Raw genomic sequence first — 23,054 nt, forward strand, 5'->3', positions numbered from 1 at the left:
ACAAGGAGGTCTGGCTCACAGAATAGGCTAGGCCCTACTGACAGCTGGGGAAATCAGAAATCCAAAGGAGGGCATAGTTTAAAGAAAATGCTATTTATGCCTTTGTGACTAGAACTCAGTGTATTGATGATTCAACATAAATATAAGAGAGGTAAAAATATACCCTAAACAAAGTATTGGTGTTTTAAAATGTTTCAATTTGTTTGCCTAAATACATTTTGTTTTCAATGGTCACAAATACAAAAGTGTCCATTTGGGCAATTAAATGATTAATCTGAAGATCACAACTTGTAACAGAAACACAGTTAACAAACTTAAAAGAATTTCCCTCCCCAAATTAAGATACAATTCATATACCACAAAATATCACCATTCAAAGTATATAGTCAGAAAAAAAAAGAAAAAAAAAAAAAGTATATAGTTGGTGAGTTTTAGTATATTCAAAGTTGTGCACTAATTCCAGAATATCTCATCACTCCAAAAGGAAACCCTGTACTCATTATACATCACCCCTCACTGTTCCCACCCCCTGGCCTATACAATGACTAATCTACTTTCTGCTTCTTATTCTGGACAGTTCACATAGGTAAAAATTTACAATATGCAATCTTTTGTGTCTGGTTTCTTTCTTTCACTTAGCACAGTGTCCTCAATGTTCACCCATATTGTAGTATCAGTACTTTATTCCTTTTTATGGTTGAATAATATTCCATTGTATGGTACCAAATTTTACTTACCCATCATCAGTTATGGACATTTGGGTTGTTTCCACTTTTTGGCTGTTATGAATAATGCTGTTATGTTCATATACAAGTTTTTGTGTGGATGTTTTCATTTCTCCTAGATGGATGCCCAGAATGGAATTGTTGGGTCACATGGTAGCTCTATTCTTCACTTTCTGAGGAGCTGACATTTTATGTTCCCACCAGCAGTGTATGAGGGTTCCATTTCTATGCATCCTCGCCAAACACAACAAACTTCATTTTTTAAATGACTTCTACTATTGGAAGGAACGTAAACATATCCACCTCAATTTAACACCAAACTTGCAAATTGCAGGTAAGCAAAATCATTTACATCCCAAAACTTTTTTATAACTAAGAAAATCAGGAGCTATGTTCTAGAACACTAAAAACAAAACAAAAAAAACAAAACAAAAAACAAAACAAACAAAAAACAAAACAAACCATTTACTTAGAATTCTCCGTACAATAAACAAACAGTATAGGAGGAAAGGTAAATATATTTCAAAAAATATTCCTGAAACAAGTTACTGATCATGCCCAATTACGCTGCAAAAAGGCTTCTTGCCACTAGCTTTAGATTTTTCTAGTGTAGAAAGCCTTACCCACTGGTCTCAATCCCTGAAATCCAAACTAAGCACTCAAGTTTGACCCTGGAGGAACCTCGCTCCTATTCTGAGGTGGCCCCGGGGCATCCATGGAGACGGTGTCCTGTCTTTGTCCATCGGGAATCTCCTCATGATGCTGATCTGCAGTTCCAGCAACAACTTCATTTATATGCATGCTTCTCTCGCTAAGTTCTGGAAACTACTCCAGTGTGTGACTCCAGCACTGGACCAGAGCCTCCGTGGCATGAATGGTGGATACTGCTGCCCCCGCTGTGGGAGTCTCTGGCTAGTTCTAACCAGTTGGCCAGGCTTCTGACCCCCACTTGTGAACAGTGCTAATTGGAAATGACTGCAACTATATTTATGTTATGTGTACATATCTGCTCCACTGCTTTAATCTAGAAATTTCAGAGATATAATGACATGTGTTCTCAAATCATTATGGAAAGGAGGTATTCTGCTAAAGTTTCTGAAATACTGACACTTCATATACTTTCTAAAATGTATTGCACGCTTATCTTAGGGTGGCTGTGCTGCTCATGATGTCTGCTCTACAGTACATGACTGCTGGCTGTTCCCCCTTGGGCATGGTAGAGCCCATCACATACAGGCAAGTCAAACTGTTTTTGGCTTGTCAGAAACAATAAACATGTAAATAGCACAGGCCAAGTGCACAAGCCCTGAGGTGCAAGGTGATCTGGGTCCTGAGTGTGCTGGTCCCTCAGCTCCCATGCACCCTCATCATCAGGTCATCCCTCAGTATTAGGGATAGGATGGGGTCATTCAAGGGCTGCTTGAAGTGCAGAGCTGCCTCTCCATGAGATGGGACTCCACTGTGCCCCTGCAATCCCACCCTTCCCGTGCGGTCAGCGCACAGCTCCCTCGAGCTTCATCAACGCCTCTAATTATTAAGGCTCACAACGGCTCTCTGCCCCTGCAAGCCTCCCCTTCCTTTTCGCTTCACAGTAGTACTTTGGGTCCAAGAGAAAGAAGTCTGGCCTCTGGAGCAGGGGGACTTTGAGGGACTAAAGAGAGTGAATATTGTATATTTTGTACCTTTAACCTGGTCTCTGAATGGTATGGAATTTGATATTGGTGGAAGAAGAGTGGATAATGGTGTCACAACATCTGGAAAAGAAGTACAGGAAGCTCTTGTGAACTTTAGATGGTACACGCAGGCTGGGTCAGTGAGCAAAGTCAAGGGTCAGAGTAAAATTAAGAGAAAAGCATCTTCCTACCTATCCAAGGAAAATGCTAAGTTACAAGACATACCCAAACTACTGCTGCATATGAAGAAACCTTAAGAATGGAAAGTCTCATTTCCATTTCCAAATCTCCCAAGACTTTAGTCCAGACTTTTCAACAAGATTTTATCATATTGCCACCTGTTACTGCTTCTTGACTCACATCATTTACTTTTCAGGAGAGAGAGCCTTGCTGCTTTCAGAGGCCATCCCTTGGCTATTTAGAAATCCATTTCAAATGAAGTATATACTTCTAATTCATCTTGCGGAAGAGTGGTAATTTTCCTTATAGAGGTGGGGAAATGTCAAAACTGGTACTTAGGGCCAAAACCGGTTTGGCTCAGTGGATAGAGCGTCGGCCTGCGGACTGAAGGGTCCCGGGTTCGATTCCGGTCAAGGGCATGTGCCTGGGGTTGCGGGCACATCCCCAGTGGGAGATGTGCAGGAGGCAGCTGATCGATGTTTCTCTCTCATCGATGTTTCTGGCTCTCTGTCTCTCTCCCTTCCTCTCTGTGAAAAATCAATAAAATATATTAAAAAAAAAAAAAAAAACAAAAACAAAAAAAAAAAAACTGGTACTTAGGGCACTTGGCCTTATAAAAAAACCACTTAGAAAAATGACTGATACTGTCTACATTAAAGTCATGGGTCTGTTATAAACAACTGGGTTTGGAACCACAAGTGTGAAAATGACTAGACTGGCTCCCCTCTGAATTAGTCATTCAAGTGATTAAAGGACAAATAAAAGAATCTATTGTTTCACATCAATACCACCACCACCACTGCCACCACAAACGGTCATACTCTGACCCCAGGAATAGCCAAACACAGGCTCCAGGGCACTCAACAAGGCTGAACCACCACTACAGTCCCAGAAAAAGCTGAGGCCACACAAATGGGCCATGCAAAGGCCCCTCACTCTGATAATTACCTTTCATGAAGAATCGGCAGGTGGGACGAGGCCTCACCTTCCTGTCACTGGGGTCCTTTACTTCGCCCTCTTCCAGATCATCATCCTGAAACAGAGGACAATGTGACTTGCAGAGGGAATCATCTTAACACGAGGGAAGAGGCAGGAGGGGTTTCTTCCAGCAGGCATGGTTTTCACCAAACCAGAAAGGATACTGTCATAAGACCATGTCTGGGCCACTCACCAATTCATTCATGCTCATCTTCCAAACCTCAGAATCCTCACCCACACAATGGGAAATCTCAAAGCTTACCTATAAGGCTGAGGAATTCCATGAAAGAATACCGAGTAAAGACACTAATAAGCATGTAACCCATGGGCCAAACCTGGGTTTCGTTATATTTCTCTTAATTACCAATTCCGGGCAGGATATGGCTACATTTAGGTTTTTAATATTTTGTACATTTAGAATAAAATATCGTATGTCCTTAAAATTCAATACTAACTTCCTCTTATTTAAACGTCTGGGAGGTGGGGAGGAGGGAAGTTAGGTGACTCAGGTTGGCAATGCCACCTCGCCAGTTTTGTGAACCCACCTTTCATCTCAGACCTAGGCCCTTCTCAGTCCAGAGTTCTTAATCTTGGTTTTCAAACTTTAGAATAACATGGGAGCTTAACTCCAACCCTAAAGAACAGCCACAACCTGGACCACTGCTCTGTGCCCTCCCCAGCGCCCCCTACGGCAGGGCCTGTCACCACTGACCTACCTGCACAGACTTCCACCTACTCCCCTTGGTCACTTGTAGACTCCTGCTCACTTGTGCTTCTCAGATGAGACCACCCCCCACCCCAGGGTCACCCCCAGCCCAAGTAGGTATCCAGTTGCCCTGCTGATATCTCTGTTGGTCTGTCCAGGATGAAACATCCCAGCCTGTCTGAGAGTGCCCTAGTGTAATCAATCCAAGGGGTCCCACAGGGCAGAGTTCTGGAGGTCACTCACCCCATCTCCTATAGCACCACCATCTTCCAGAATATGACCCAGTCTCACCTGGTATCCCCCCGATCTCTCCCACACACTCCCCACAATGCACAGTGATCTTTTCAAAATCCAAGCAGACAATATTCTTCCCTCCTTTTTTTTTTTGTTTGTTTGTTTGTTAAAAATCCAAGGATTTTTTCCATTGATTTTTAGAGAGTGGGAGGAAGGGAGGAGGGGAGGGAGAAAGAGAGAAAGAGAAAAATCAATGTGAGAGGGACACATCTATTGTTTGCCTCCTGCATGCACCCTGACTGGGGCTGGGGATCAAACCTGCAACCCAGGTACATGCCCTTGACTGGGAAGCAAACCTTCGACCCTTGGGTGAGCCCGCCTAAGGTCTTATCACCGAGCAACACTGGCCAAGGCTTCCCTCCTCTCTTAACACATCTTACTCTCAGATTGCAGCTTGAGTCCCCTTCCTCGGGGAACCCATCTCCCTTCACAATGGTCCCCACAGCCCCCTCCTGTAGCACTGGTGACCACCATCATGGCCCACTCAATGGAGCTCACAGGACTGCGTCTGTCTGCTCACTATGTGTTGCTGGTCCAAGCATAGTGCTGGGCTCATAGTAAATAAAAAGTATCTGTTGAATGCAGAAATGCTAAAGTCAAACCCTGGATTTATGATGACTATTTTTTAAAAATCTTTTTATTGATTTTAGAGAGGAAGGGAGAGGGAAAGAGAAACATCGATGATAAGAGAGAATCATTGACTGGCTCCCTCACACACCCCACTGGGGATCGAGACCACAACCCGGGCATGTGCCCTTGACCAGAATCAAACCTGGGACCCTTCCGTCCTCAGGCCGATGCTCTATCCACCGAGCCAAACCAGCCAGGGCTAGGATGACTATTTTTAAAGCTTAAATAATAGATATATAATTTCTGCCTTGAAAATCTGAGTTATTAAAAAGCATCTTGTAACAGAAAGAACAGATACTTGTTATATCCCATAAGAGAGCCAACAGAATGATTTTTTTTAAAGATTAAATTTATTCACATTCACTTTTTTAAGGTCCCTAGAATTTCTTATAATTGCAAGTTTGTACCCCCTGAACATCTCCCCATCTTCTCCAACCCTAGAATTTCTTTAAGTCTTAATATTTGCTTATTATTTTCTCATAGTAATGATTACTATCCTAAAGCCTTAATGTGGTATTTCACATGAACTCTAAGTTTAAAGCAGATTCTCTCTGTTCTCATTAAAAATACAAAGCCCTTTTGATAGGTTAGAAACCATTCAAATCTTCTAAAAATTAATGCATGGGAGTGAAATAATGAGTGTAGAATAATAGTTTTTCAAAGTCAGGATCATAGTAGTATACTAGATCAGATTTAAAGAGGTATGTGTTTCTGCAAAGGCGTTACTTTCAATATTTGCAAGAGCAAAAAGAAGAACCACCTACCCAACTTAAGATTGGTAAGCAGTCACATGAACCATAAGGAGTATATGCAGCTTCTAAAAACAATCAGTAAACAGACCTAGAAATGCACAGTAAAGCACACAATATAATGTCAAACCAATGAATAGAGAACACTGTCATCTAATCCCCACACCTGCCAGGATAAACAAAGGGCTGTACACACTAGTTTGCTGCATTTATGGTCTCTATTTTAATTAAAAAACAAAAAACAATCAATAAATCACTCAACAATATAATATCCTGAATTTTCAACCAACCATTCATTTAACATGACTTTTCCAAGTGACAGATGATTAAAACGAGTTCTTAATCTTATAGAGTTTCATGCAAATACAACTCAAGAAAGGGATCTCTACAGACAAATTCACAATGTTCATTGTTTGAGGGCTGTTACATCAAATAATGTCTGGGAATTACTTCAGGCCTCCTGATCTTGTGACCTAGAGCAGAGGCAGCAGATAGCAGAGGACAAGGAGAGGTCTTAGTGGTCCAGCCAGAAGCAAATTGGTGGGTCAATGAGAAGGACAGTGCCTGTGAAGTTCTCAGCAAACATCACCCCCATGGCTAAAATGGTACAGATATCTAACTTGGGGGAATGTGCAAAGCCCTCTACAGTTTACAAATCTAAGGAACTTCCATGGCTCATTGGCATACCTCTATCAGCACTTTCTCAGGGTCAATATGCACAGGGCACATTCAACTTTAACGCCTTTATAAAATACGTATGACTGGATGAAAGGCCTGAGTTCAAATTCTGATGGTATGGCAATTTCCTCTAGCAGAACAGGGATGCATTCAGAGAGCTCACGTGCCTTATATAAAACATGAACAGTGCGCACTTAATTAGCAATCATTATTTTAATGGAAAAATACCTCAGAGACAATGTGCCAAAATACAATTATTTCTAAGCAATGGTAGCATAAGTTGTTTTTGCTTTCTTCTTTGAGCAGGTTTTTATTTTCCTTTTTAAAAAAAAGCCTATATATTACTCATGTAAGAACTGGTTTCCAACAGGGCAGCTCCCATAGCAATGGAAGATAAGGACATGGTCACCGCACGGTGCTGCTGTGCGCAGAAGCAGATTTGGCATACGCACACACGCACCAGAACAGAGACGTAGGCACCACCTGGACACTGTCACTCGCAATGTCCTTACACCCTGGATCCTGCATCTGTAAAATGGGGTAACAATACAGGTCTATAATCCCTTACCCCAAAACCTCACAGCCAGATGTTTTGGGAATTCAAAATGTTTTGATTTTAGAAAGATGATACAGCGTGGTCTGAAGCAGCACCTGAACAGTCACAGTAATCTTTCTGTGGGGAGATGCCTCAAAAGGGGGTATTTTTTGTATGTGGGTAGATTGAGAGCTAACACTTCTGACCAAGGAGTCACGTGGACTATCCACTCAGGACATGTCCTGCTGTCTCTGAGAGGCCACCCCACCAGTATGAGAATCTTGGATAAAAAGAACAAAACATACACCCCAAGGAGATGATACATTCCAGATGATCAAAATTCTATTAACTGAATGACAAGTAAGATATAAAAACAGAACCATATAAACAAGCCAAGGAGAGGATGGAGAGACTATAGGTGGGAAGACACGTCTGTAAAGGTGAATCAACGACCCACAAAGGTCATTTGATCCATTCATCAAACCCAAAAGGAAGAAATGATTCTGGTGAGAGACTAACCAGAGATGCAGAAGGGTTTATTGTACAAATTCATAACACTATCAAGGAAGCTTCCAAGAGTGGAAAAGTTTGGTGAGGGTGGGGGTGACTCCCCCAAATCAGTTCACCTTGTCCCAGTGACCCAAAATGTAAAGGGAGAAAAGCAGGACAATGCACCTGACAGAAGGGAAGAGCTCCTCAGTTATAGGAGGATATGTGGCATGGCGTTCTAGACTCTTCAAACCCAGCTGTTGCCAGCAACGCAGGGCCAGACACTGAGGGAGGAGACGGAGCAGCCACATGTGCAGAAGGGGCCTTCTGAACCATGAGTGAACCTCTTGATTCAGCCCGCTGGCAGGACGCCTACTGTGCACGGAACCTCTCAGGGGCCTCATTGAATGCACATTTCCTCCCCATAATATCCAGGTGGTTCACCCTGATAACAGAGCTGCGCTTAAAAGCCACCAGGAAAAAGCCCTCTGTAATGTATAGTTTCCATTAGGACCAGAAGTTACTTTCTGTAGAGATTTAAAACTAAAGGGGACCAGACCAAAGGCCTGCCAGAAGTAGGCTGTTCATGGACCCAGGTACACACCTTTGTTCCCTGCTCTGTCAGAGAAATGTAGCTGGGGCTGGGGACAGGGCATGTTGGGAAAGAAAGAGGATAGTGTGCTTGTAGGGACACAGGGCACACACTCAAGCAGAGATGTGACAGGAAATGAAGGATTAGGACTGGCAGACAGAGAGCAGGAAAAACGAATCAGCAACAGTCATTCTGATGTACAAGCTGACAGGTGACTAACACTGGGTTTCCCAATGGTGGTTAGGGCTGGTGCTGGTCACCCACAACCAGCGCTTAAACTGCCCTCTCTATGAGAATGGCTCTCCAGTGTAAACCTTCTGCCCACTGCCACTCTACATCTCAACGGCACTCAAACTAAACATACCCCTAAGCAGCAGGTTTCTCTATTTGCTCAGAAGGCAGTTACTGGCTGCCTACAATGTACCAGGTCCTGGGGATACTGAGGAAGCCACCCCAGTAGGTCCCAGAAGTAGGGAACTGTGTTCCTGGAGGTGGGAAGAGAGAGTTGGGAAGTAACAGGAACAAACATACTAATGACCCAGTTAATTTAACTGTAGCAGTACAATAAAGGTGCCAGGTGCAACAGAGAGGCAGGGGCAGGAGGTAGAGCCTATGTTAAGGAGGTGACATTTACAACAACACTTAAAGAATAGGGAGGATCCTGGAAAGAAGCTGGGCAACTGCAGGCCAGGTGTGCTGCTGTGAGGGCCCAAGTCACCAGTGCCTCCCCATGGTGAGGTCTGCCTCTCCCTGAGTTGGGGGGAGACTCTGCTCTAACCTGTCATTATCCCCAGTGCATTGGGACGAGGCTGGCACACAGTTGGGCCTACTGGTGCTGTGTCCAAGAAAACAGACCTGCAGGGGTGACTTGAGTAGGAGGCACAGTCTGGGGTATGGGATGGAAACTGCCTCCTGCGACCGAAAGAAACTATGTTCTCAAGGTCTCCTCAGCAGCAGACTATTTCCACGTGTAGGGCCCCTTACGAGAGGGTGTCATGCAGGGCAAAAAAGCCAAACCAACCCATCAACCATGGGATCTGAGTGGGTAAGAAACCAAACTGAATTTTTATTTCACATGCTGTTTCTAGGGGAAACAACTCTCCAGAGGATGCGTGTTTTTCAGGGACAGCTCAATTCAACTCAATGTCCCACACCACCACATCTAAGTGCAGTGGAAAAACCCATTGGTGGGATGACACCAAAGTCCCCTGGGACCAGCAGGGAGACACTTGACCCCATACGGCCATGGAAAGACAGAAGAGTAGATAAACTTCCTCTTAAAACTTACTCAGAAGGACAAGATGGTGGTGTAGGTAAATGCCTGTACTCGCTGCCTCCAACAACCACATAAAAATTACAACTAAAATACAGAACAACCATCATCCAGAACTGCTGGAAAGCTGGCTGAATGGAAGTCCTACTAGAGAAGTAAAGAAGGAAGCACGTGGAGACTGGTAGAAGGTGAGGAATGGGCTGGTCTGACACCCACGTGTGTAGCTTTTTTAACTGGGAGGGAGATCTTCTCTGTGGAGGGAGGCCGCCCAGAGGAGCAAGGGGTCCCAACCCCACACCAGACCACCAGCTCACGGCAGTAAGAACAACTCTGGGCTGTAAAAACCAGTGTGGATTGGGGCTCAGTGACACCAAGGCTGCTGGAGACCCAGCTGTTCCTCTCAAAAAGGCTGGCACCATGAACTGAACTTACAAGGCCCTGCTTCCTCTGAGCTCCAGCACCAGGGCGAGGCTCTGGGGAACACAGACACATATGAAGAGGACTGGATTATCTGGCATCGGGGCAGGAACTCTGGGTCGGCCTTCTCCTAGACCAGTGATGGCGAACCTCTGACACGCGTGTCAGAGGTGACATGCGAACTCATTTTTTTGGTTGATTTTTCTTTGTTAAATGGCATTTAAATATATAAAATAAATATCAAAAATATAAATCTTTGTTTTACTATGGTTGCAAATATCAAAAAATTTCTATATGTGACACGGCACCAGAGTTAAGTTAGGGTTTTTCAAAATGCTGACACACCGAGCTCAAAAGGTTCGCCATCACTGTCCTAGACAGAGGTATTCACAGGGATCATTGTTCCTATGCTGGGACTTCCCCAGTCACAGAGTTGACTGGCAGCCATTTCTGTTTGCTCCGCCCTGGTGATTCCCTAAGACCCTGCCTCATCCAATTTACAACCCCACCCAAGCAGTGTGCAGCAGCTTTTGCATATGAATGGATTTTAGTCATCCAGGCTAAAATCTCCTGCAGCTGGGTCAGGAAGCTGACTTTGTACATCCTGGAAACCTAAGAGCCTGTGTACCTAGCGGTTAGTACCAGACCATACCAGATTACAACTCTACACATCCATAAGCAACACAGTCAAGGGGCAGACTCAGTGAGCACCAAAGCCCCACTGAAGCAAGTCCTGCTCCACAGAGGTGTCTCCTGCACAATAGCTCTTCCACTGTAGTCGCAGCTGGTCCTCACAGCCAATTGGCCTGGAGGTCAATTCCTCCCAGTGACACCAAGAGCAATCAAAGCTCAACTACAATAAGACTGTGCACACAGCCCACAAAGGAGCACATCTAGAGTGCCTAGATCAGATGACTGAAGAGGCTGAGCCACTGGACCCTATAGAACACATACTACACAAGACCATTCTACCAACTGAAGGAGACACAGCAGCTTCATCCAATACACAGAAACAAACACAGGGAAGCAGCCAAAATGCAGAGACAAAGAAACATGTCACAAGTGCAAGAAATGGAAGAAAACAAATTACAGGATATAGAGTTCAAAACCACAGTTACAGGTTACTCAAGAATCTTCTAGAAACCTCCAAAAAAAAAAATGGAAAAGAAATTAAGAAATTAAACATATACTGACTGAAATAAAGAATAATTTAGAGATCAACCAAAGGACTTGTATACATGCATATAAGTCTAACCAATGGACACAGACACTAGGGGGATGAGGGCTTATGTTGGGTGTTGGGGGTGGCTGGGGAGAGGTCAATGGGGGGGAAAGGAGACATATGTAATACTATATGTAAGACTTTAAACAATAAAGAATTTTTTTAAAAAGGGGAAAAAAAAAAAGAATAATTTAGAGGGAATCAACAGTAGACTAGAGGATTCTGCAAATCAAATCAATGATTTGAAATATAAGTAAGCAAAGAATACCCAACAAGAAAAGCAAAAAGAAAAAAAAAATCCAAAAATATGAAGACAGTGTAAAGAGTCTCTGGGACAACTTCGAACATACCAACATTCACATTATGGGGGTGTAAGAAGAGAGAAACCAAGATATTGAAAACCTATCTGAAGAAATAATGACAGAAAACTTTCCCTACCTGGTGAAAGAAATAGACTTACAAGTCCAGGAAGCACAGAGAATGCCAAACAAGAGAAACCCAAAGAGGACCACACCAAGACACATCATAATTAAAACGACAAGGGCTAAAGACAAAGAGAGAATTTTAAAAGCAGCAAGAGAAAAGCACTTAGTTACATACAAGAAAATGCCCATCTGACTGTCAGCTGATTTCTCAACAGAAACTGCAGGCCAGAAGGGAGTGGTAAGAAATATTCAAAGTGATGAACAGCAAGGACATACAACCAAGATTATTCTACTCAGCAAAGCTATCATTTAGAATGGAAGATCAGATGAAGAGCTTCACAGACAAGAAAAGCTAAAGGAGTTCATCACCACCAAACCAGTATTATATAAAACATTGAAGGGTATTCTTTAAGAAGAGGAAGAAGAAGAAAAAAAAATATGAACAACAAAATGGCAACTAATACAAACCTATCAACAACTGAATCTAAAAATCAAAATAAATAAATGAGAAATCTAATGAACAGAATAAACTGGTGAATAAAATAGAATCAGAGACATGGAAATGGAACAGACTGATGAGGGAGGCGGGTGGTGGGCAGGAAGAGATTAAACAAAGATCTTATATGCATATATGCATTACTTATGGACACAGACAATAGGGTGGCAAAGACCTGGGGCAGGAATTGGGTGGATGGGGGCAATGGGGGGAAAAAAGAGGGATATCTGTAATAATCTCAACAATAAAGATTAAAAAAAAAAATACTTATTCAACAGTTGAAGCAAAGCGAGTTCATGACTGGTCCTCTCTTAATGGGAAATGAACTGTCCAGAACCCTTAGGTCACAATCTAGAGCTCTCCAACATTCCCTAGTGGCTAAAACACCAAATTCACAAGCAATCTCAACCAATGACCATTTACTGGTCAAAAGTTCATCCACATTGATCAACTTGAGTGTCATGACACCATGTTCCCCTTTGCCAGCTCTGTGACAGAACTGAACTTTCCCAAAGTGGAAGGGAAGTATAGCTGGCAAAACCTAAGGGAACCTGCATGATAATGTTCCAACAACACCCTTTTAAATAAGATAATAGCCTTGGCCAGGTGGTTCAGTTAGTTGGAACATTGTCCTGTACACCAAAGAGTTGTGGGTTATATTTCCAGCCAACCGCACACTCCTGGGTTGTGGGTTTGATTCCCTGTTGGGGCATGTGAGGGAGGCAGCAGAATTGATGTTTCTCTCTCCCTTCCTCTATCTCTAAAAATCAGTGAACATGTCCTCGGGTGAAGATGAAAAAAAATAAAGATTATGTATTTAATAAATAATATAAAGATTAAAATAAAGATTAAACAAAGATTATTATTAACTCAGGAGATTACACTTAGTTATGAGATGATAAAAAAAAATCTAAAATTCTAAGCTTATAACCCCACACATGCCCTGTAAAGTTCTGTTCTTATGAACTAAAGTCAGATAAGCAACATCTAAAACCCTACAAATTCACTAGGCACTCCATGGTCGCCACCACACGCTATTAGAGAAGTGTGGTACTTACAGTAAACCTGTGGTTAAGTATTTAACTAGTAATCTTTTCCCTCCCAACTCAAAACATTTCTGAGAGATATTCTACACACCTGTCAATGTGATGACTCTTAGATAAGCAGAATTTCCTTCCCTGGGGAAATTTAAAAACTTCAGACTCTTTGCCCCAAAACTCAACTTCTTAAAGATCATGATTAAAGTTCTTTCAAAAGGCTTATCTGTGATAAAACCCCAAACTACCCATATCTAAGATATATTACCAATCTTACCTTTTCCTGAACCTGAAGGCTAGATTTAAATAAGTTATAAAAAAGTGTGATAGCCTGATCAAAACCTGAGGTGTTCTGGTGTAGAACCCCATTTTATCCAATCCTGAGGGTCTTATTTGGCCCAGCTGGAACCCTCACCAGAGGACAAGCTGCGGGACAAAGATAAAAATGCCTAGACAAAACTGAAGGAAGCCTCTCGAGTCTTTTCATTAGTCTCAAGAACCTGATTAGGACCAAAGATTCATGATGGTTCTGGTTGAATGTCAACTCAAATAGGATTTAAAGATAGCAAAGAGAAAAGGAGAAATTTCCTCTTCACTTGTTAAAAAAAATCCCATACTGTCCTGGCTGATTTGGCTTAGTGGATAGAGCATCAGCCTATGGACCGAAGAGTCCAGGGTTCGATTCCGGTCAAGGGCACATGCCTGGTTTGTGGGCTTGATCCCCAGTGGAGGGGGTGGGGCGGGGTGCAGAAGGCAGCCAATTAATGATTCTCTCTCATCATTGATGTTTCTATCTCTCTCTTCCTCTACCTTCCTCTCTGAAATGAATAATAATAAAAAAATCCAAAACTTAAAAAATTTGGGCCAGGCATTCTAATACAATAGCACCAGACAGATGAGTGAGGGTCCATGGAAATTCTGCCAGCTACCAACTGGCAGAAGTTTTCTGAATCTAGACCACTTCTCTTTGAATTTAGCACTTCCTAATTACCATGGCGACTGCTCCCAGACAATCCTCTCATTTTCCTGCACTCCTCCATCCCACCTCCTTGTTCTGAAATGAGGCTAAGTTAATCCTATGAAGAGCTCTCCTCCTGGCACCAGGCCACGGTGTGGCTGGTGGCAAGAAGTCCTTCTGGGCTCTATCTACATGCACTTGCAACCCAGGGATACTCACATCGATCTCCCCATCATCAATCTCTCCGTCGTCATCCTCTTTTTTTTTCTCCTTGGCTGCCTCCAGGGGCTCCTTTTCTTCCACACTGTGGACATCTGCCTTTCCCTCCTCCTCGGGAGCTCCTTCTCCCTTTTCCTCATCCTCCTCTGCCCCAGCCTTCTCTGCTTCGTCCTCCTGCCCAGTGGGGGCTGGCTCTTCGGGGACCTCCTCATCATAGTCTAACTCATGCTCGTCCAGTTCCCTGGTGACCGAGGAGGCCTCGTCCCTCAGATCACTTGTGCGGTCTTCCTCCCCCCCATCCCCTTCCTCTGCATGAGGGGGGCTCGTAGGGCCCCTGTTCAGCTCCTGAGGCTCAGAGTCCTGGTCCTGATCCTCCTCATCAGAGCGACTTTCCTCTTCCTCCTGGCTCAGTCCCAGGGCAGCATTTTCCTCATCCTCCAAATCAGAAGCCCTCCCTGCAGCTTTGTCCAAATCCTGATCAGACCCACTTTCTCTCAGAATGTCATCGTCTGAGAGCCCTTGCTGCTCCTCCTCTTCGTCCTCTGGAGAGCGAGGGTCCCGTTCAGGGCTCTCAGCCACATCCATCGGTACCCACAGTTCTGGGGGGGGGGAAAAAAAAGAGAGAAGATGAATTCATATCATTTATCAAAACGTAAAGTTGAGTCTTGCCTTGGTTTTCCGCCCCCACACTTACTCCTGTCCTGCAGGGGGACCAGGATCTGCATTTTGCTTGGTCCTACACAACTCCTCCAAACCCGTCGCCACTTCACAGACCACTACTGTTAGCTGTTCTACCACACACAGCACCTTAACGAGGATGAACTGTGCTTGCTAAGCTGTGTGCTAAGCGCCTCACATCTGCAGCAATCTGGCAGGAAGGTACCTGATGTACTTCTTCTCACGAGTGCAACTCAAACAGTTAATAGAAAGTATAGAAAATGAGTGATAAGATATGCATTGCAAGGGGATAGCCTTTTGGATTCTTAGACTGCTGATGAAATTCAAGAAAATGTGCATTATGGAATAAGGCAGCGAAGCTGAAGGCATGCATCTAACCATTTTTTCTGGAGTCTGTAACAGAAGGGTTTATAACAGAAACCCGGCCTATCTTTAATAAGAGTCCCCAGGTTGTAGGCTGTCTCCTGTTCCTAAATGCAAGCCTCGAAATATGGCCTTGATTTCCTCATCAGATACACTTGGTGTGATCTTGGGCCTCACCACAAACCTATATGTTGGAGCTGCCAATGGAGGCCCCGGAAGAAGGTATTCATGACCCTGTGATTCTCACAGGAAAGTCAAGATCCACTGTTCTAATACAGATATGTTGTGAGAAAGAACTCTTGCAGAACATTTTATATATTTAAGTACAGTTGACTCTTGAATAACATGGTTTTGAACTGCAGAGGTCTACTTATATGTGGGTTTTTTCAATTGGCCCATGGAGTTCAAACCCACATCGTTCAAGGATGAACTCTGCGGTTGGGAATCTGAGCATATAAATGGCTGACTGTAGTTATCCCTGGCTTTCAGACTGCTCAGGAGGTCAGCACCTCTGACCCCAGAGTTGTTCAAGGGTCAACTGTAGTTTCTGTCAAAAGACTAACATGTCATTTTTAGATTTCATTTCTATTTTACTAATCTAGATTTAATTATAAAGTGAATATTTTCTGGTTTTCCCACCTCAGTGTGCAAAGACAGTACATTGTTTCATTTTTGTTAAAACATATTTTTATTGAGAGAGAGGAAGAGGGATAGAGAGAAACATTGATGAGAGAATAACATCATCGATCAGCTGCCTCCTGCACACACCCATGCTGGGGATCAAGACCACAACCTGGGCAAATGCCCTGACTAAGAATCAAACCAGCAACTTCTTAGTTCCTGTGGTTGATGTTCAACTGCTGAGCCATACCGCCGGGCTATTCCATTTATTTTAAACACAGATTGTACAAGGTGGAGTAAGAGTGTGAGTGCATGAAACCGACACCAAACAGTCTATAAGCAAACACCATTCACCAATGAAAGGTATAGCAAGTCACTACCACTGAGTTAGTTTGAAATATTAGTAATAGTGAAAAGTTAAATGGTCACTTGATTCTTCAAATCATTATTTTAATTTAAAATAATGTATGGCCCAGCCAGCGTGGCTCAGTGGTTGAGTATCAACCTATGAACCAGGAGATCATGGTTTGATTCCTGGACAGGGAACATGCCTGGGTTGCAGGCTCGATCTCCAGTGTGGGGCATGCAGGAGGCAGCAAATCAATGATTCTCTCTCATCACTGATGTTTCTTTCTCTCTCTCTCTCCCCCTTCATCTCTGAAATCAATAAAAAAATAATGTATGTCACAGCCATGCAGCTTGACATCTCAGCAAGATCTGGAAACATACACACATATATACTTGCAAACCTTAAATATATAATTACTGTATGTAATTACATAACTAAACCTACAGTTGTTTTTCTGGGGGCTATTTTTTTTTTTTTGCATTTATCAGGAAAATCTTTTCCTATTGCTTTTTTAAAAAATTCTTTATTGTCGAGAGTATTACAGATGCTCCCCTCTTGTTCTCCCTTTTGTGCTGTTAATGTAAATTATTGTAATTTAGCACACATTAGGACAAATCACTTATAATTCATCACTTCATAAATAAACTAAGTGGTTAGCAGTAATAGAAATTTATGAACCAATCAATTCATTCAGTCATTTAAATATGTAGTTTTGAAAATGATTCAATTTTTAGTCTTCAAACTACGCTACCCAGAGGTAGAACTTTGGAAAAAATTATTAAAAAGTTAGTCCTTGTATGATATATTCTGCTGAAAATGAAAATTCAAGACTACTCCTGTGACTTCCCGGCCTCCTTGTGCAGACAGAGCCTGTCATTGCACATAGCACACTTCTATAGTCCAGGGCATCAGCAAAGATGAGAAAGCTACCAAGGAGAGGGCTGGCTGTTAAAGCCCCCCCTATACTCTTAACTGTTCTAGACAGGGAATGCGGGGGGGGGGGGGAGGGGTGCGGCAGGGGGGGTTTTACAGCAATCAGCCAAGGGCCATAGGCAGGCAGCTGGTCCCTTGGTTAATGATATTAATAAAACACCTAAGATTTTCCTTTGTGCATGATACCCTATGCCTATCTCTGTATACTTTTTGTTACACTGTATATAAGAAATCTTCACAGAAGGGCAGGGACTTTCATCTCCCCAGCTGCTTAAGCTAGCACCTGGTACCTTGTAGGCAGGCAGTCACATGAAACTGATTACTGAACCTATACATCACTACTTGAAACCAAATCCTGATTTTCATACTTTATAGTCTAATGGCGACCTTGACACAAAGCTACCTCAGAATCAACCAAAATTGAATTCCTTTTCAAACTAGTTTTTTTTAAAAACCACACAACTAATACTCTGCAGAACCTCCTCCTGCCCCAAGCCTGTGATTGGCCTTGCAACATACTATCTGTTCATAGCCACAAACTCTCATAACCTGATAACAGCCCTCTTCCTGGGCCCAGGTGCAAATTGGTTTGTTTTGGTTTCATTGTTCGATTAGATCCAATCCAAATTGCTTTTTACATTACAGTAAGAAATGAAAAAAGAGGGCCAAACTTCAAATAATCCAAGAAGTGAGCTAGTAACATGGGACTCTATCTCTTGGTACACTGTATCTTTGCAGGGGTACATGGGCTAGTGCAAACAGTGTGCACTTTTGAGGTAGAACTTGAACCCCCAGCTATATTGCTTCCTAGGTTTAAGGATCTTGGGGGAAATTATGTAAACTCGACAGGCCCCAGTTTCTTCATCTCAAAATGGGGATAACGGTATCTACTGTACAAGACCATTGCAACAATTAGATGACATGAGCCTGAAAATGTGCCTGGCACATTTTTTTTCTTAATCCTCACCTGAGGATATGTTTTTATTGATTATTTTGTAGAGAGGAAGGGAGAAAAAGAAACATTCATGTGAGAAACATCTATCAGTTGCCTCCTGTATGCAATCTGACCAGGAACTGAACTCCCAAACTTTTTGTGTACGGGACAACACTCCAACTGAGCCACCCAGCCAGGGCTGCCCAGCATGATTTAATTTAAACTGAATTAATGTGAAGGTGAGTAAAGGCAATCCTCAACTTCCAATAGCCATACTCCTTTCACCCCTGTCAGGTTCAGTTCAGGTCTCTTACATTCAGGAGTAATTCATTCACGATTTCATGCAGCAAATACCTGAGAATCTACTTAATGCAAGACTCTATTATTTAAAAAACTTCTGCAAAAATTCAACAGCTACCACTGTCCACTGAGAGACCACTACTCTGTGTCAGGCGCTTGATCAATTTCCTCACATCAACCTTCCAAATAAGTGATGGTCCCCTTCATAGATAAGGAAACCAAGGCTACCTAGCCACTGAATGGCTATCCCAAGACTGCAACTTAGAGCTGCACCTCAAGCAAGTACTCAGTCCCAGAGCCCTAGACTCTGCAGGAAATGAGTTTCTGCTCCCTGCCTAGGAACTAACCCCCACTTTTTGCCATTGTTCCTATAGGAAAATGGGACCTGAGTTCCAAACTGATTTTATAAATTCTTTTTTGGAACACAGCTCACGCATTAGCTGTGGACTTCTACTGCACCAGTAGATCTTGCCTGCTTTTCTTTTCTTCCTTCCAAAGTTTTGTGCTGATCCAACTATACTCCTATCATAGCCCTTCTTGAACCAAAACACACCTTTTCATATAAAAGTAAAAGTTAACATATTGATACAGACTACTAGTTAAAAAATAGTGATGACCATATGGAGATCCAATCTATGACACCATTTTATGATTTTAAACTTGGCTGAAGTTTGAATCTTAGATACTTAAACTACATAGGAATGTCCTCCACAGTTTGAACTATGGGAATTACTTCAACATTCTAAGGATGCAAAGATAACTTCCCAACTCTCAAAAGGTAGTTCTCAGCACGGGACAGGCAGGGGTGGCCAAAGGTCCTGAGTGCACCTGCTACTAACAGGCAAGGCTCGGTGCTCTCTCTGTCAGCAGTGCTTAGCCTTTGGGAGCAAGGATTACTTTGAGAATAAGATGAAGGGTCAGCTTCCCTCCCTAGAAAAATCTGGACACACACAATATATCTTCTATTTTAGGGAACTCAAAACCTCCTGAGGTCCACCCATGACCCCCAGATTAAGAACTCTTGCCCTAAGTATATTGTACATTATTCTGTTATGTATCCATACTTACCATACTGTACTGAGACTATGTGTTTGCAAAGTCTGTAGGAAGGCCCTCCTGTACCCCATGAAGGGTCTGAATGGAAGAGCTCACACTCACTTCTGTAGTTTCTGGGCTCAGCAAACATCTGACACTTAGTAGCAGAGCTCCCATGTAATTTACTGTCTAAGTTGGAACATGTTTGAGACTGGAAGGGGGCACTGTTAACAATTTAAAAAAGCATGAACAGGGGCTGTCCAAGGCACATGGGAATATCTAGTCACCCTAGGAGGCCTTATGGGGTCGCCTGGGAGTTATAATCTGAGGCTGCTCACAGTTGAACATCTTGCAGAGAGAAATGTGCCAAAGAATCTATCTCCCTGTTATTAGAAGCAACCCGAGTCAACCTGGCTGCAATGAAGAGGAGAGTCACTGGGGGTCAGAAGATGGCTTGTGTTCCACGGTCTGCTCTGGGCAGGTTAACCATCTCTCTAGGCATCTGTGTCCTAAGTTAATTTGAGATTAATTCAATTTGGCAAAATTCTTAAGTGCATGCTCTCTGTCAGGTGCTAGGAAAACCATGTGGCCTATTAAGTGTAGACAATGAAATGGAGGGTCCTCTGCTCACGTCTTCACTAACTGCCAGGTGCAAAGATTTTTGTTTGTTCTCACGCAATCATCCTGTAATAGAGGATTCTTGGTAAAGTTTAGAACTAATTCTTTCGGCCCTGACCGGTTTGGCTCAGTGGCTAGAGTGTCGGCCTGCAGATTGAAGGGTCCCAGGTTCAATTCCAGTCAAGGGCAAGTACCTTGGTTGCAGGCACATCCCCAATAGGGGGTGTGCAGGAGGTAGCTGATCGATGTTTCTCTCTATCCCTCTCCCTTCCTCTCTGTAAAAAAAACCAATAAAATGTATTTTTTTTTTTAAAAAGAACGAATTCTTTTGTTTTATCCATAAAATGGTGAACTTGCCTAGAGAACAGAATAACAAGTATTCATCACTGTGTTTCCACTGACTACTGCATTTGGCAGATGGTGAGTGATGTTTGCCGAATGAAGGAATGACAAAATCTCTTTACTTGATAAACTACCTGTTGCATACCAGAAATAAATTTGAAATAAGTGTCTAATTTTTAGAAGACTATCCCAGAACTCAAGCATTGCAGCTGCTGTCTCATTTCCCAGCAATCACCCTGGAGGCTGCAAACCAATTCCAACGGCACTGCTAAAGTACAGAACATTTTGGGAACTTCTCTTTTGAGTAACCTTTAGAACCTGCAGAACCCTCTCTTGGAGCTCTTAGTGGCAGCAAATCTTCCTCTTCTCAAGATGGGTCACTTTGAGAAACTGCAGGAAGACATTCAGAGCCTGGTCTGATAAGTGAGGTGAGTTACCAAGGTAAGGCAATTTTGGGTCAAACATGGGGTGTGACTATTAAATAAGATACATTTTCTCATATGGCTTACCTATTTTACTACCAAAACAGGAGGTTTTGGCAAAGGAGCACCAATGACAGACAAGCATAACCTTTCAGGCTAACAATTTTAAATAGAAGAGTCCCTATTTGAATGCCTAAGTTCTGGTACATCTGGTTAAAATTCTGCTTCATAACGTCATGTACATACAACATCTAAAGGAAGGCTGGCAAGGTTGCGGAAAAACACCACCCCCAAACTAAGCTTGAACACCAAAAAAACTCAGGGAGGAAGCACTCACCTTGAAATGATCTATAGCTGTTGAAAAAGTAAAACAAAAGCAAAAACATTTTAAACATGAGCAAGGCCACAGCTTACCTGTTTGCTCTCTGGAATGATTCCACAATGCTTTCTTACAGAGTTTGAGCATTTCCCACCCCAAATCAGAGAAGAGTTCCAGCTTTAGGGACACATTTGGTTACCAGAGCCGACTGGGCTCCACACATAACAGTCTGTAAAATTATCAGGCAAAGATCCCTTCTCAGGGCTTGGAAGTGGGAATCAGCCTGCATCCAGGCTCACCCTGATCATCGAAACCTCTGCTCCGGACAAGGACCACTCCGAGGGATATACAGGGAGAAGGTCTCAAGGGAGAAATGATGAGAGCCCTTGCTATGCCTCTGAACAGTACTTGACACGTCAAACACCCTCTTTTTTCCCCAAATGGATGCGAAGACTGATCTACTCTTGCAATTGAGTTTGCTGGTATTTAAAATGATCAACCACTCTACCCAGCCAACTCGGCTGTCATAAAGTGTTTAGGAAAACTTAAGTTTCAGCAGGAGCAAGCCTGGCAGTAGGTTCTTCCAGCATCGTGGTTGTAGTTAGTTTATACCAAGGACGGGCACTCTTTGAGCTCCAAACCAAAGGGGCAAGGAAGTGACTTATTCTGAAGAGCGGTGCGCGTCTTGGGCACAGCCAATACCTCCAGCCTGTGCACACTGGGAAGCCGAGAGCAAGTTCCAGGAGGCTCAGAAAGCTCAAAGTTCCGAAGAGCTCATCCCCGGGCCGGGAAGGCCGCCTCTGCAAGGAGAACCTACGTACTCCTCCCACCCAACCTTTGTGGGCGACACACATGTGCCACGCGAATGTCCCGGAAGAGAAATGACAGGTTTAGGAGAATCAACCCCGCCGCCGGGCGCGGAGGCAGCCGCGGGGAGCTCGGGCTCTGAGGGGTTCCAGGGCCCCCCGAGCCAGCTCGCCGCGGACGGAACGTGGGATCGTGCCTGTCTCAGCGTCCTCTACCCCGGGTCCATGAGCCACGCTTCGGCCGGGGGTGGGCAGTCCGGAGCGCTGCCCGGAGGCGGAGGCGGCGGGTTCCCCGGGCCTGGGCTCCGCGCCGCCACCACGATCCCCGCCTGGCCGCCTCGGCCTCCTTCCCGCCGGCCCACCCGCCCCGCCGCCTACCTCAGCGCGAGGACGGGGAGGGGGCCACGGTTCCGCTGGGGAGGGGGCGGCGCGGGGAAGGCGTCCCTCGGCCCTTCCGCTCCTTACAGACTCCGACTTGAGGCGCGACGCGAGCGGAACAAACGGGCTCCACTACCCGCGGGGGCCGGCCATTGTGCGACGTCATCAGGCAGCGACGGTCGTTCTACGGGCAAGTGGGTTTCCCTCGCTTCCCTCGCTTGCCCCGCCCTTCGCCCGCATCCTTCCGGCCTCCGCGCGGTCGCTCCGCGCCTCCCCGCCCCCGCGCGGCGGACGCCCGAGTCCTTCACTGCGCAAGCGCCTCAGGAGGCCCCGCCCCCGGTGGCGAGTCTGAGCCCGTGCGTGGCGGCCGCCCCACGACGTCTGCCGGAGGCTTGCGGAGTCGCGTGGTCACGTGAGCACCGAGCTCCCGCAGCGCGGATTTGCGTACTGGGTGGGAGGCCGCCCTTTGCAGAGGGGCTTTGCGGAGCGAGGGTGGTTTCGCCATCGGAGTTCAACTGCTTCCGTCAGACTCGAGAGCTTTCGTTCTGTTAAACGTAAGCACCGTACAAAAAGTAATCATTTTTGAGATACTGAGGTTAAATATCAAAGAATAAACATTTAAAACTACTTCCGGAACGTTACTGAAGAGCTTCTGCTCTATTAAATACAATCACTTTAAC

At 44.2% G+C, this 23,054-nt stretch overlaps 1 protein-coding gene across 6 annotated transcripts in view; it reads right to left on the reverse strand.

Moving 5' to 3' along the window:
- ZC3H18 (zinc finger CCCH-type containing 18) overlaps positions 1 to 22,549 on the reverse strand; it is a 67,544-nt gene extending 44,995 nt beyond the window's left edge. For 2 of the 6 annotated variants that reach the window (XM_070398945.1, XM_070398944.1), the window contains exons 1-4: positions 22,375 to 22,549; positions 14,277 to 14,875; positions 3,527 to 3,611; positions 2,408 to 2,479 (exon numbers count right to left, since the gene is read on the reverse strand). In XM_070398945.1, the coding sequence (XP_070255046.1) occupies positions 2,408 to 2,479; positions 3,527 to 3,611; positions 14,277 to 14,861 (742 nt within the window). In that variant the 5' untranslated portion in view covers positions 14,862 to 14,875; positions 22,375 to 22,549. The remainder of the gene's footprint in view (positions 1 to 2,407; positions 2,480 to 3,526; positions 3,612 to 14,276; positions 14,876 to 22,374) is intronic. The other 4 variants (XM_070398941.1, XM_070398940.1, XM_070398943.1 and 1 more) reach the window with 2 other exon arrangements.
- Positions 22,550 to 23,054: the final 505 nt, after the last annotated feature.

The sequence above is a fragment of the Myotis yumanensis genome, unplaced genomic scaffold, assembly GCF_028538775.1.
Source record: "Myotis yumanensis isolate MYYU_CA2020_CCGP unplaced genomic scaffold, mMyoYum1.0.hap1 SCAF_18, whole genome shotgun sequence".
Taxonomy (NCBI): domain Eukaryota; kingdom Metazoa; phylum Chordata; class Mammalia; order Chiroptera; family Vespertilionidae; genus Myotis; species Myotis yumanensis.